The sequence below is a fragment of the Limanda limanda genome, chromosome 1 (assembly GCF_963576545.1).
Source record: "Limanda limanda chromosome 1, fLimLim1.1, whole genome shotgun sequence".
Taxonomy (NCBI): Eukaryota; Metazoa; Chordata; class Actinopteri; order Pleuronectiformes; family Pleuronectidae; genus Limanda; species Limanda limanda.
In genome coordinates, this window is record NC_083636.1 from 2,580,197 (window position 1) to 2,593,682 (window position 13,486).

The 13,486-nt window shown below is 43.8% G+C and overlaps 1 protein-coding gene across 1 annotated transcript; it reads left to right on the top strand.

Moving 5' to 3' along the window:
- Window positions 1-1,348: 1,348 nt before the first annotated feature.
- st8sia3 (ST8 alpha-N-acetyl-neuraminide alpha-2,8-sialyltransferase 3) lies at window positions 1,349-9,744 on the top strand. The gene is made up of 4 exons (XM_061080320.1): window positions 1,349-1,512; window positions 6,203-6,322; window positions 7,957-8,514; window positions 9,462-9,744. Exons 1-4 carry the CDS (start codon window positions 1,349-1,351, stop codon window positions 9,742-9,744), a joined length of 1,125 nt encoding a protein of 374 aa, XP_060936303.1.
- The last annotated feature ends 3,742 nt before the right edge of the window (window positions 9,745-13,486 follow it).

The following is a 13,486-nucleotide window of genomic DNA, read 5'->3' on the forward strand; positions in this document are numbered from 1 at the left end:
GTAGTACTGTGGAGTACTGTGGAGTACTGTGGTACTGTAGAGCTGTAGTACTGTGGAGTACTGTAGTACTGGAGTACTGTGGAGTACTATGGAGTACTGTGGTACTGTAGAGCTGTAGAGTACTGTGGAGTACTGTGGTACTGGAGTACTGTGGTACTGTAGAGCTGTAGTACTGTGGAGTACTGTAGTACTGGAGTACTGTGGAGTACTATGGAGTACTGTGGTACTGTAGAGCTGTAGAGTACTGTGGAGTACTGTGGTACTGGAGTACTGTGGAGTACTATGGAGTACTGTGGTACTGTAGAGCTGTAGTACTGTGGAGTACTGTGGAGTACTGTGCCTGAAGGTGCTGATGCTGTTAGTGTTACCATCATGATGTTACCATGGCAACCAGATGAAGCGCTTTGTAACCCTAACAGAAGGACTACTACCCCCCCCCCCTGCTGACAACACGCCCACGTCCGACGCAGATGACGTATGAGTGTGTTCAATAATAATAATTATCATAATAATCATACTAAGGCCTTGAGGACTCCACACTGACGCTTCAGCAGTAAACCTCATGTTCAGTGATGCTCCTGCAGGAGGTGCACACTCCTCCGGTCTCCTCCTCACTCCTCCTCTGCAGCTCCGCCTCGGACTCTGACTCAGGAGCCGCGTCTTCTTAAAGCGACAGGTCCGTGATGAAGAGGAGGAGGAGGAGGAGCGGGCACCGAGGAGGAAGAGGAAGAGCCCGGGAGGAGGAAGAGGAAGAGACCGAGGAGCAGCAGCAGCTTCCGCCTCCTGCCGCCTCCATCTTCTCCTCCTCCAGCCTCCAGCTCATCATGACACCATCTGGAATCTGAAGCTGGATGTCCGCAGAAAGACCTTCCAGGATCCCCCGCTCCCTCCCTCCTCTCTCTCTCTCTCTCCATCCTCCTCCTCTCTCCTCTTCTCTCTCTCCTCTTCTCTCCATCCCCGGATCATCCATGGACTGTCCGTGCGTCACGCGGCTTCTCCTCCTCCTCTCCTCCTCGTGTTCAGGTTGATATGACTCCTGCTCCTCCTCTCTGACTCCTCCTGCACTCCTCCTCTAAACGTGAGTACTCCTGCGGTTCTCCGGCCTCCTGCAGCCCCCCCCTTCCCCCCCCATCCCCCCCACTCCTCAGTCCATGAACCCTGTCGGAAGATAACGGTTCTTCCCGCGGCACCGCATCATCATCACCTCCTCCTCCTTCCATGGACCGTGCGTGACTCTGCGTGACTCTCTCCGCCCCCCCCCCTGGATGCGGTGCTGGCCCCCGGCTCCTCGGCCCCCCCCCCTGGATGCGGTGCAGCTGATGCGGTGCCCCCCCACCCGGGCTGCAGGATGGTGCGCATCGCCAGCGCGCTCGGGCTGGTGATGTTCAGCGTGGCGCTTCTCATCCTGTCGCTCATCAGCTACGTGTCCATCAAGAAGGACTTCCTGCTCAGCACCCCCCGCTACGGGCCCAACGGGGGGCCCAGGATGTACATGTTCCACGCGGGGTTCCGGTGAGTGGTGACCCTTGTTTACAAATTCTTCCTGTGTGTGTGTGCGTGTGTGAATGTGCTGACGTGGTAGAAAACGGATCCTGGATTCAGATCCTGCTGCAGCAGCTCGGCTCCTCTGATCGGTGCTTCTGGTGTTTTTAGATTCAAATGAAATGAAATCCTTGTTGTTGATGTTTCCTGTGTGTTCGGTTGTGTCTCTGTTGTGTTCGGTTGTGTCTCTACTGGAACCTGGAGGTTGTGTGGTGATGGTGGTGGAGGTTGAGGCCCTGTGTGGTCGCACCGGGCTGAAGGCCTCGGAGCTGCTGAGGCCTGAGCAGCTCTCCTCTCTCACAGGGTTAATACTCATCCACACCAACACGTTCTCCTTTAAAAACCCATCGCCGTCGCCTTGGTTACCGGCCGTCCGCACGATACCAGACTTCACCAGCAGCTGAAACGAGTTTGATTCAGTTAGTAAACGCCCGGGTTGTGTTGAAGTCTGAAGGCGAAACGCAGCGTGAACACGTGACCTCTGACCACCGCTGCTTCTCGTTCGTAGTATTCTATATAACTGCAGCGTAAACAATCTACTTCCTGTTTACGCCACATGACCAGTCTACGTTGATGGTCATGTGATGTGTTTCCAGGTGTGTTAGGTCATACACATATATAAAGACTAGATGTCTCGTTAGACGGGGCCGGACGTCACCACATGGCGGCCATCTTGCTACGGGGCAGCTCGCTCACCCATAACATTGTGGTAAATAACCATAACTTGCTGAATTTTCAACCGATTTTGAAACGGTTTGGTTTGTTATAAACGTCAGAGATGTAGATATGACACTGCATACTTATAAATAATTCATAATTCATCTCTGACGTTTATAACAAACCAAACCGTTTCAAAATCGGTTGAAAATTGAGTAAGTTATGGTTATTTACCACTACCAACACAATGTTATGGGTGAGCGAGATGCCCCCTAGCAAGATGGCCGCCATGTGGTGACGTCCGGCTCCGTTGGCCGGCAACGCAGACGAGACATCTAGTCTTTATATATGTCTATGTGTTAGGCCACAGCCACACAACTAGGTTTTAGTTTCAGCTCTGCTACAGATATTTGTGTCGTCTTTACGCCTCGTTTTAGTTTGAAAACTCACGTTGTGCGTTTCAGTCCCGACGAGCAGAAGCAGATGTTTGTAAATGTCGACGCAGACACAAACGTTTGCTGATCGGGTTCTTTCTCGTCTCAGCCTTTGCTGACTCATCAGTCTCCGGTCACATGACCTCTTTCTGGAGGAAAACCTCAGCCTCAGTTATACTCACGTTCACACTGTGATAAGATTCACATAAAACTAGAAGTAGAAACCAGAAAATGTGTGTTTGTTGTTTTATTACTTGCAGGAATGTAAGTTGAAGTATTTGCATGAGTTCAGAGGTCGTTCAGACTCGATGATTAAAATCCTATCAGCGTCTGCGATGATCTAACGAACCTCGGACCCTCAGCTGCTTCCTCCTTCACTCTCTGCTCTCATTGGTTCTTTGGCTGATTGTTTTCCTTCAAATCAGGAAACAGCTTCAAACTGGTCTCAGCGATTTACCAGTTTAGAATCAGCCTGAAGGAAAACATCTGTCTCTTAATCCCACAGATGTGAACAGGATCTGATTCTCCCACCCCACCCCCCCGCTCCTCTGTCATTTCAAGTATTTTAACTCTTATCACCGGGAAATGATTTAAATACTTAATAAATGATTTAGCTTCTTCATTAGAGGAACGTTTTTATATACGACAGCCAGTGGATTTGTCCCGATAGCTCGAGAACACCTGGAGGGAATCTCTACATATTTGGCACAAACGTTCACTTGGACTCACAGATGAGCTGATTAGAGTTTGGTGGTCAAAGGTCAAAGGTCAGGGTCTCTGTGATCTTTCTGGTTCTAGAATGCGTTATCTTAAAAACACCTTCAGAGAATCCGATCAAATTTGGCACAATTGTGGTTTAGCTTTGGTGTTGGTGCAGCCGGTGGTTGAGAGTGAGTTAGTCTGTCCTTCAACACGGGGACATATCATCAGACGTGGTTCCATGTCACAAACATTGTTACTTTGACCTGTTGGTGGCGCTACACTGCTACAAAATCCTGTAGGCCACGAGTTATTGAGTTATTGTCCCAATCCCATGAAAGACAGTAAGTATGTGAAAAGCATCTTCCCTCTGCATGCCAGGTCGTCACCGTGTATGTTTGTGATTCCATTGTGTCATTTTAAAGTCAAATGAACAGAAGAGTTTACTTCTTTTTGTTAATTCTCTTTATTCCAACGCTGCAGCGAGAGGCCGCCTCGCAAACCAGACCTGAGGTGAATACCGAGCGCCGACGCTCTCTGACCACGACTTCCTCTTCATTTGCTCTTAATGGTTTAATTTTTCTCTTCAGCAGTTTGATCTCTATCGCTCATACTCATCTTTTTTATTTGTCAAATCCGCTGCAGCTTCTGCTTCTTTCAGCTCAGATGAGACTCGCAGCCGTTTCACTGTTTGTGTCGAGACACAAAGAGAAACTGAGCCTGAACCTTTCAGGGGGGGAGTGGCGTTGGACCTCGAACAGCTCGACCATTTTCTACCATTATGAGTTTTTAATTTTCCCCAGATTTCTTTTTTGGAGGATTTTATCCAGTATTTTAAACCACAGAAAGTTTATTAGGCTATTAAAGTTCCTCTCCAGCTCCTAAAACAAGTTAAACCTGAGTTTCAGACGTCCTCCATCATGTCGTGACTCCATCTATGAATCTCAAGTTTGCTTATAAAAGTTTTATCCACCTTTAACACGTTCATACCTTAAGCGTCTTTGTCCCAAACTGAGACATTCTGAAACTTAATGAGAAGCTTTCACTCCAAATTCTCCTTCTTTTTTTAAATTTTTTTTTATATATGATTTATTTGTAGAAATTTCAAAACAAGACTTAATGTACAATAGTCCTCACAGATAAGAAATGAGAGGATAACGTATCAGACAGCCAAATGGTGAGGATACACATTACAGCCCCCCCACCCCCCTTCCCAAAACAAATATACAACTAAAATAATTTGATACACAAACAGAAAATAAAATTATGAAAGCAAACAAAACACAACAACAACAACTGGCTGTTGAATGCTTGCAGTGGCAGATAATATTGTAGAAACATATGCTCATTCTTACTATCCAAATTCTCCTTCTGCTGGTTCCTGGTCCAGCGCTGCCCCCCCCCCAAGTCACTATCTACCAAGATGGTGGACGCTGCATCAGCAGAATGCGGCTGCTGGAGATCTGCCTTCAGATCCGGGTCAAACAGTATTTCTTCCTGGTTGTGAGTGTTAGTTCCGGCCGGGCGCAGCAGAGGATCACCGAGCAGGACAGAGTGAATCATGCAGGAGATGTTCATGTTTCATTCAGACCTCGGTGATCAAACCTCTGACACTCCACCGTCCTGGAGCTGGAAACTCCTCCCACCTGGGTTTCTCTGCCGGTTGAACCAAACTTACACGAATACTATTTGACCAGTTTTTTTCTGCTGTAGTGGAGCTTTGACCTGAATCTTGACATTTTGATGTTTGGTCTTAAAGACAAACTCGTCCTGGACCTTTGTCTCTCAGACCGAAAGTCTCGGTCTGAAAAAGGAAGTTAGAAAAAGACTAAAAACCTTCAAAATGTCAGGATTTCCCTGCAGAAATGTTCATAGCGAAGCTTCTGAAGCGTGAACATGGTTCATCTCCCGGGTCAAAGCCGTCAAGGCCGTATTTCTCATGTGCTTTTTTTAAATCTAAAATTTAAAAAGTGTTCATCTCAACAAGTACTAGAATATTAGATTTAATAAAAACACAGTATTTTACAGAGTGAAGAAGCAAAGCATCATTACATGTGAACAGCTGGTTTGACAAATTGATCTATACTTTCAAACGACTTGTTGAGATGAACTGAAATGTTGCAACAGTTAAACACTGAAGTGATTTTAAACTAAAGAATCTGTTAATTCTGCATTTACACTGAGCTTCTAGAGTAAATGAAACTAAATCAGTTTTATCTGCAGTTTCTACATGAACAGAACTTTGTCTCTTTACTGAACTGATCCTCAAACACTTGCACATTTCAACCAGGTTCGTTTGAGGCATTTCAGCTTTGTGAAGACGGTGGAACTGGAAATATTATGTGAAACTTTTCGAAGGAGAGAATTCCTTTAATACGATAATTTTGATTGAAAAGAGAAAGTCAAACAGTGGAATTATGACTTATTATAAACTGTCCATTGTAAACAGGCACAGTTTACGGAACAAGGTTGTAATTCATCTTTGACCGACTGTGTTTACTGTAGTTACATGTGCATTGAAGGATCATTACAATAACATTTCACATGCTGGTTCCACACAAAGTTTAAATTTACATGCAAGAAGCTCAAACAATACAAAGCTAATATTGAAATCTTTGTTCTTCTTTTGCGTTGTGTTTGAACTCATCACTCTCCGCTTGAAAATGTGCAGTTTATGATCAGGATTCTATATTTTTGTACAAGTATTCAGTTGAAATAAAGTAATTCAGTCGTGTAAAACCCGTCTAAAAAGCTAAAATGCCTCTTGAAACATTTGAAGTTGCAAGTGGATGAAGTCGAGCTCGTCCGACCTCAGGCGACCTTCCCTGACCCCTGCCCTGACCTCTGTGTCCCCCCCGTCTTCTGTGCAGCTCCCAGCTGGCGATGAAATATCTGGACCCGGCATTCACTCCTCTGACCAACTCTCTGAGCGAGGACATGCAGAACTCCTCCAGGTGGAGGTACAACAGCTCTGCTTTTATTCAGCAGAAGTAGGTGACACACACACACACACACACACACACACACACACACACACACACACACAGACACTCTCCAGGTTTTACGTTAGATGAATTCTTAGTGGTCTAGATCTAAATCTGATTATAACCTTGAATTTACTTGAATTATTCTTGTTTGTTAATGATGTATTGTAAAGGGTTGTTGGGTTTTCAGAAAAGGTAGCATAATGCAAAAATAAAAGTTATTATCAATTATTATTTATAATCTTCCCAGTACGCAGGAGAGTGGCACTGTGGTACAGCAGCTTTTTATAGATGCTGCTGATTGTGATTTTGCACCATAGAGAGAAAGTCAGTTCGTTGAAGTGAAGTGAAGTCAAATCTGAAGTTTGTCAGGTCATATGTTAACTTGTGTATCTGGTTCAATCCCAGCGTCAGGAAATTATCTGTTTACTTTGATTTATTTTAATATAACGACATGTAAAGTGAAGCAGAAGAAGAAGAAGAAGCAAAGCAGCAGCAACACAAGAGAACAAATGTATTAACGTCAAATCATCCATTAATCTGTGCTGTAATAATATCTGATGAATATTAAGGATTAAATACTCATCATTGTTTCTGATTTGACTAATGGACAGAATGTAGAAGTGGTTTTATTTCATCAGATGATGAAACTGTTTTTATCAAAACACTCATATTATAGTGGATTATTAAATATCTACAGTCATTACCGGAGCTGCACGTGTACGGAAGGTTTCAAGGTTTTGTTGTTATTTAGAGAAGAGATTACACTGGACATTACGTCATTAACGCAAGAGAACTACACATCCCATAAACCACTGAGAAGAATCCCATTCCAATTAACCTTTGAAACATGATTTCTGAGGTTTTGGTAAATATCTCCATGGTAACGGCGAGCTCCGTTCCTTACAGCCATCGCAATTACACCTAAAGGCCGGCGCATGCTTCTGCAATGGCGTCTGCGGCTTTTCACGCAGTTGTGACGCCTAGAACACTAGGCGGAGTAATGTTTTTTGTCGAAGTCGGCTCTTCTTCGTGTGTGGCACGAAGAAGATCGGTTTATTTACATCGCCACGGCGGCTCCTCAGAGACTTTTTCTGGTGGACAAATCCTCCGGTCAGTGACGGGTTATACTAGTGGTCATAGTGTCGGATCTCTTCTGCCAAGTGCTCTTCTATTTGGTCCATATTCGTTCTTCTAAATCTTCCGTGGTTTCCGCCGGTATTATCGGGCATGAACCGGAAATGCGACTCCGGAAATGATGTAGTTAGCAGACCAATCACAGCCTTGCCGGCTATGTGACGCTTGCGGAGCTTTGCCGTCTAGTTAGAAAAATTGGGCGACGCACGTAAGAAGGGATACGTAAGTACTTAAGGGTCCCAGAAGGAGTCTTACGCTTCCGGGCCCTTGAAAACGCAGAAGCATGTGCCGGCCTTAAGGTTTGTGGGTAGTGTAGTACCTCTCCTTGACATGGAGAGGTACACAGTCAATTTCATTCACACTTGAGGCCACTTCAGGAGGATATTACATAATTTCACCATCTCATGTGTCAAGTCGACCATGGATGGTAAAAACATTATGGCTGATCCCACTGCTCACATTAAGAGTTCGATGATGATTAAAACGTTGGTTGTGTTCTGCAGGAACGAGATCTCTCAGTACATCGACATCCCGCACAACTTCTCCCTGATCCGGAGCTCGGTGAGAACCGGTCAGCTGATGCATTACGACTACTCCAGCCACAAGTACGTCTTCTCCATCGGTGAGAACTTCCGCTCGCTCCTCCCCGAGGCGTCGCCGATCCTCAACAAACACTACAACGTCTGCGCGGTGGTCGGGAACAGCGGCATCCTCACGGGCTCGCGCTGCGGACCTGAGATCGAGAAGTTCGACTTTGTCTTCCGCTGCAACTTCGCGCCGACGGAGCTCTTCAAGAAGGACGTCGGGCGGCAGACGAACATGACCACGTTCAACCCAAGTATCCTGGAGAAATACTACAACAACTTACTGACCGTGCAGGACAGGAACAACTTCTTCCTGAGCCTGAAGAAGCTGGACAACGCCATCCTGTGGATCCCGGCGTTCTTCTTCCACACGTCGGCCACAGTGACCAGGACGCTGGTGGACTTCTTCGTGGAGCATCGAGGTCAGCTGAAGGTCCAGCTGGCCTGGCCGGGGAACATCATGCAGTACATCAACAGGTAAGATGTCTTCACCTGAAGTTATTACGAGTTATTGTCGCCTGGACGATGATGGATCTGGATTATGTTTTCCTGCATGTGAGTCAGATCATCGTCCTCTGTCGGTCACGTGTTGCTCAGCACACGTCAGTCACTTCTTCTTCTTTATAGAACGTGTCTGTAAATGTCGGCGTGTGGTTGTTCGGTATCGAGCTGTGTTCCAAATGGCCAAGAGGAGATTTAGGCTCCAAAGCCGGATTATGAGGAAACAGCTCTTTAGTGAAAGGTGCCGAGCTGTGAGTGTGGAGAGGGATTTAGAGTCGTGGCAGCAGAGTCGTCCCCTCGTACAGTCGCCTAATCTCCACCAATCCCATTAAATCTACCTGCTCCTGAAGCATTAGCACGTTTAAGCAGCTCAGACGTCTTTCAGCTCCTCCACGACTCTTTTGTTGAGGCCGGTTTGAAGAGGAGTCCCAGTGAGAAGCTGCCGAACCCAACGGCTCCATGGAAGCTTCCTGATCACGTTATTAATGTAGAAGTCATCTCTGTGAGTCACAGCTCAGACTCAGGGTTCCAGGGAAATATAGAAAGAAATGGACGTAAATTCACAAAGACTTTAAGGTTAAAACTGTTTTTCTTTACATATTGAGCTGAAATGATATAATCGTTTATTTTTAAAATGACTTATGCTTTAATGGCTCATGTGACGTTAGCCGGGTGTTGGATTGGTTTATTTTTTATTCCCACAAACAATTATGAGTAAGAAAAGCTTCTTTAAACATCTTTTGTGCTTTTGATGTAGAATAAATAAATAAATCTTAGCTGAAGTTATAAAACCTTGAATCATTAACCCAGAAGTAACGACTTTGTTCTATTTACGACTGAATTCAGTTCTGTTTTCTGTCACACTGCACTTTAATGTTATAAAAAAATGAATTAATCTTCTTTCACTTGTGTTTTTTTATCAGCTACTGGAAAACCAAGCAGCTGTCGCCGAAGCGCCTGAGCACCGGCATCCTCATGTACACGCTGGCGTCGTCCATGTGCGACCAGATCCACCTGTACGGCTTCTGGCCCTTCGGCTGGGACCCCAACACGGGCAAGGAGCTGCCGTACCACTACTACGACAAGAAGGGAACCAAGTTCACCACCAAGTGGCAGGAGTCGCACCAGCTGCCGGCCGAGTTCAAGCTGCTCTACAAGATGCACACGGAGGGACTGCTGAAGCTCCGCCTCACGCACTGCGAGTAGAGGTGAAGCTCCGCCTCTCGCACTGCGAGTAGAGCTGAAGCTCGGCCTCTCGCACTGTGCGTAGAGCTGAAGCTCCGCCTCTTGTACTGTGCATAGAGCTCAAGCTGAAGCTCAAGCTGACTTCCTCTCCGACGCTTCCACAGATCAGAGGCGTGAAAATGACAAAACGGACAAAGGCCGGACTCGTGTGCTGTTTTCAGGAACCAGATCTTCGAGTTAACGTCCAGATGAACCTTTACAAACTGCAGCAGCTCGAGAGACGAGACGTCTTTGTGTTTGACTCGAGGATCTAAAGTGGATCAGGACTAAAGATCTTTATCTGTCTGTGAGCTGAACTCGTGGGAAACGTTGTCCTCCTGAATATCACAAACTCAAACTACTTACTCCAGTTTTCTCTCTCTCATCACTCTTCAGCTACGAGTAATGAAACCTCCAGGTTCTCTGCTCTGTGTTCGCTGCAGGTCATTGCATCATCATCCTGTAAAACACCACGTCGGCCAATCAGATAGAAGCGCTCATTCCTGGAAGTCGTAGAGGGAACTGATTCTTTGCCTCGTATGATTATAAACAGTTTTGACATATAGTCTCATATCTCATATCTCACACTTCAGGTCTGTTAATCAGCTGGATCATGATGTCACTGCTGCGTCTCCCTGTGTTTCTGCTGCAGAGCTTCTGAGTGACGCCGCTGCCACTCGACTAAGTGTCAGGACTCATAAGAAGCTTCTTCCCGTCCGGACGCAACAATAAAAGACCTAATAAAATAAATAGATTCATGCTTGAGGGCTTTTACTTTGAAGGAGGCAAACTCCGCTGTCAGTTGTTACCTCGGCTCAGTGAGTTGTTTTCACACCTGAACAAATGGAAAGTTAGTTTGTTAGTTCGTCTCTTTGTGAAGATTACTGACGTCAACTGGCTGCTTGGGTCATCACCTCTATGCACCAATCAGGACGAGTCTCTGCTTGTTGACCTCATGTCCTCGGCGACGTGTTTTTAGTTTTTAATTCCTTTCGTTTCTGTTTCAGATGAAGTCAGAGTTAGAAACCAGGCGATGAACGTACGTTAGAATTGTCTCTTTGTCCCGAGGTCGTGTGAAGTCTTCCCTGCAGATGTTGGAGGACGTGAAACAGATTCGTCCGTTCCGATGTTAGATTTCTCTCCCTCTCGTTCCCGTCACTGGATCCGAACTTGTTGTTGTTCTGTCGTCTGTTAACGTCATGATGTTCGGTTTCCTGTCGTTTGAACCTGGAAGCCGACTGAATGTTTCTGGTTGTGGAGAATTCATATCGTATTCTGAAATATCCGGATTGTTTCACACTTTGTTATCAGGAAGTTATTATAATAATTATTTAGTTATGACGGTTGTTAAGCGGGTCAGGGATCAGGTGTGTTGCTGTAAGTTGTGTGATTTAAGTGTGTTTCAGTCATATCAAATGTAAATCATGATTGTTTCTTTGCTGCAGAGATTCTTGGATTATTCCTCGGACCTGCAGCTGTTTCTATTTCTTTGTTTTTTAAGTTTCATTTCAACGTGAGATTTCTGTGACTTGAAACTTTTTGTGACTCTTGACAAAACGATTGTCGACGGTTGAATTCCTTGTGTGATGAGAACAATGTTATTTTCCGACCTGAGCACACGACAACACATTCAATGTTTCTGAAATATACCAAGTCAGTGAAACATCATGTCTTTAAAGAATGTATTTGCTTTTTGAATGAAACTCAGATATTAACGAGCCTGATTCCTTCCATATCAATAAGTCTTTAGATTTCACTTTACCAAGAGTAACATTATACTAAAGCCACATTTAGACGTCGCACACAATATGATGTAGGATAACGAATAAGTTTCAATCATCCAATACTTGAAATATATCTACTCTGTATTTATTTCTTCATTTAGTTATTAAAATGAATGAAATCATCAATTTGACAAAGTGTCTTGTTTTGACTGAACTGATCTTTTCTGAAAAACTGTTATTATTTGTATTTAGAGGATTTTTAAGTAGTTTTATTTAATTTGAACCCGTTTAACCCTTCGCTCTCTGTGACTCTTGAAGAAAGAAGTGTAGATGATGATGGTTTGATTGATTGTTTGTCTGCAGGATTAAAATCTACTCAACAGATTTATTCAACTTGCTCATGGGCCAAACACAAACTCACTGAATGTTGACAAAGATCCAGGAATTTCCTTTGATCACTATTTTGAACATTCAGATTTCGGGTTTTGTTTCTTTTACATTTTCTCCAAATGAGCCCAAATCTAATTTTCCTGAGGTGATGAATTTACATTTAAAGTAAAGTCAGGACACGTTAGTGAACTAAAACGTAAGAATGGATATTTCTACAATAAAACACATTTACACTCACACATTTTGTGAATTGTAAACTGATGATGATGTCAGGCGGGGGGGGTGGGGGGGCATGGGGGGTGATGAATTGACCAGCATCAGAGATCAGAGGTCATGAAGCGTTTTCTGAGCCACGGCTACAAAACCATAAGAGGAAGATGAGAGACTGGTATTTTCTAAATCAATGATTTTTATATTTTCAAAAATCTAAATAACAAATTTGACATTTGTTCACCACAAGAAATATTTTTTTTAAATTTTAAAATCAATTTTTGAACTTGTTTTTTCACAAGGATTAAAACACGAAATGACGTTTAACGACTCACGTGAGCTGAAGTGAAATATGATGTTTTAAATTGGCTTCTTCTCATTTGCACATACATGATGCCCCCCCCCCCAGTCCCCGAAACACGTGATCAATCACGCTCCCCCGCTGATGAATGATGTCATTATTTCTGTGCCAATAGATCTGGAAATAATCAATAATAATTGTAATGATATTGATAATGTAAAGCAAAATAACTGGTGCGACACAAATGATGAACAAGGACAGAATAAATTAAATGAAAAAAAAATCGAATCTATCTGTGGATTATGTACAAGAAATATTCAAATGTTTTACTATCATAGAATATTTAAGGCCAGGATAAAAGCATATTTTTTAAAGTGGCAATATGTGAAAGAAAGAGAACCACGAGAATATAGGTCAGCGTGTTTATGCAAACGACAGAGGTCAGATGGCGAGCGCTGGGGTCGGCTGACCTCTGACCTCTGACCCTTTGAGTCCCGCTGCCTCGTGTCGGCAGCTGCTAACAAAAGAAAACCTCCACGAGTCAACAGCTGGATTCAAAACCTTTGTGATTTAACAGATTGGCATTAAGTTTATCTGAATGAATCAATTTGTAAACTTTTAAAAACTGAAATCACACTTCTCCCCTCATCGCCCACTTATTGTTTGTATCTTATATATTATAATATCAAAGTAAAGCACAACTTTTAATGAACGAGGGACGATCACACTCTATTGGTCTGAAAAGGCACAATTAATAAATGAGAATTAAGGAGATTAATTAAAGATTAATGCAATAAGAAGCTTGAGAGGAGAGTTCAGGGTTCAGAGATAAAGAGAAACACGTTATCGATCAGTGCAGGAGGAAATCAGGTCAGTGCAGAAAGAACCTGAAGAAATATTCATGAACACAAATACAAATCTTCAAAAACACGTGTAATATAAATCTGTGCAATTTCCTTATAAAGAATTGCTATTATTAATCCTTAAGTTCAGGTTTTGTAATAAAAAATACGTGTTAATTATGATGCAAACACATAATTAAAGTGATATTTGGGAAATGTAATTAAACTCATTTATTTATTTAACAGAACTTTTGTCC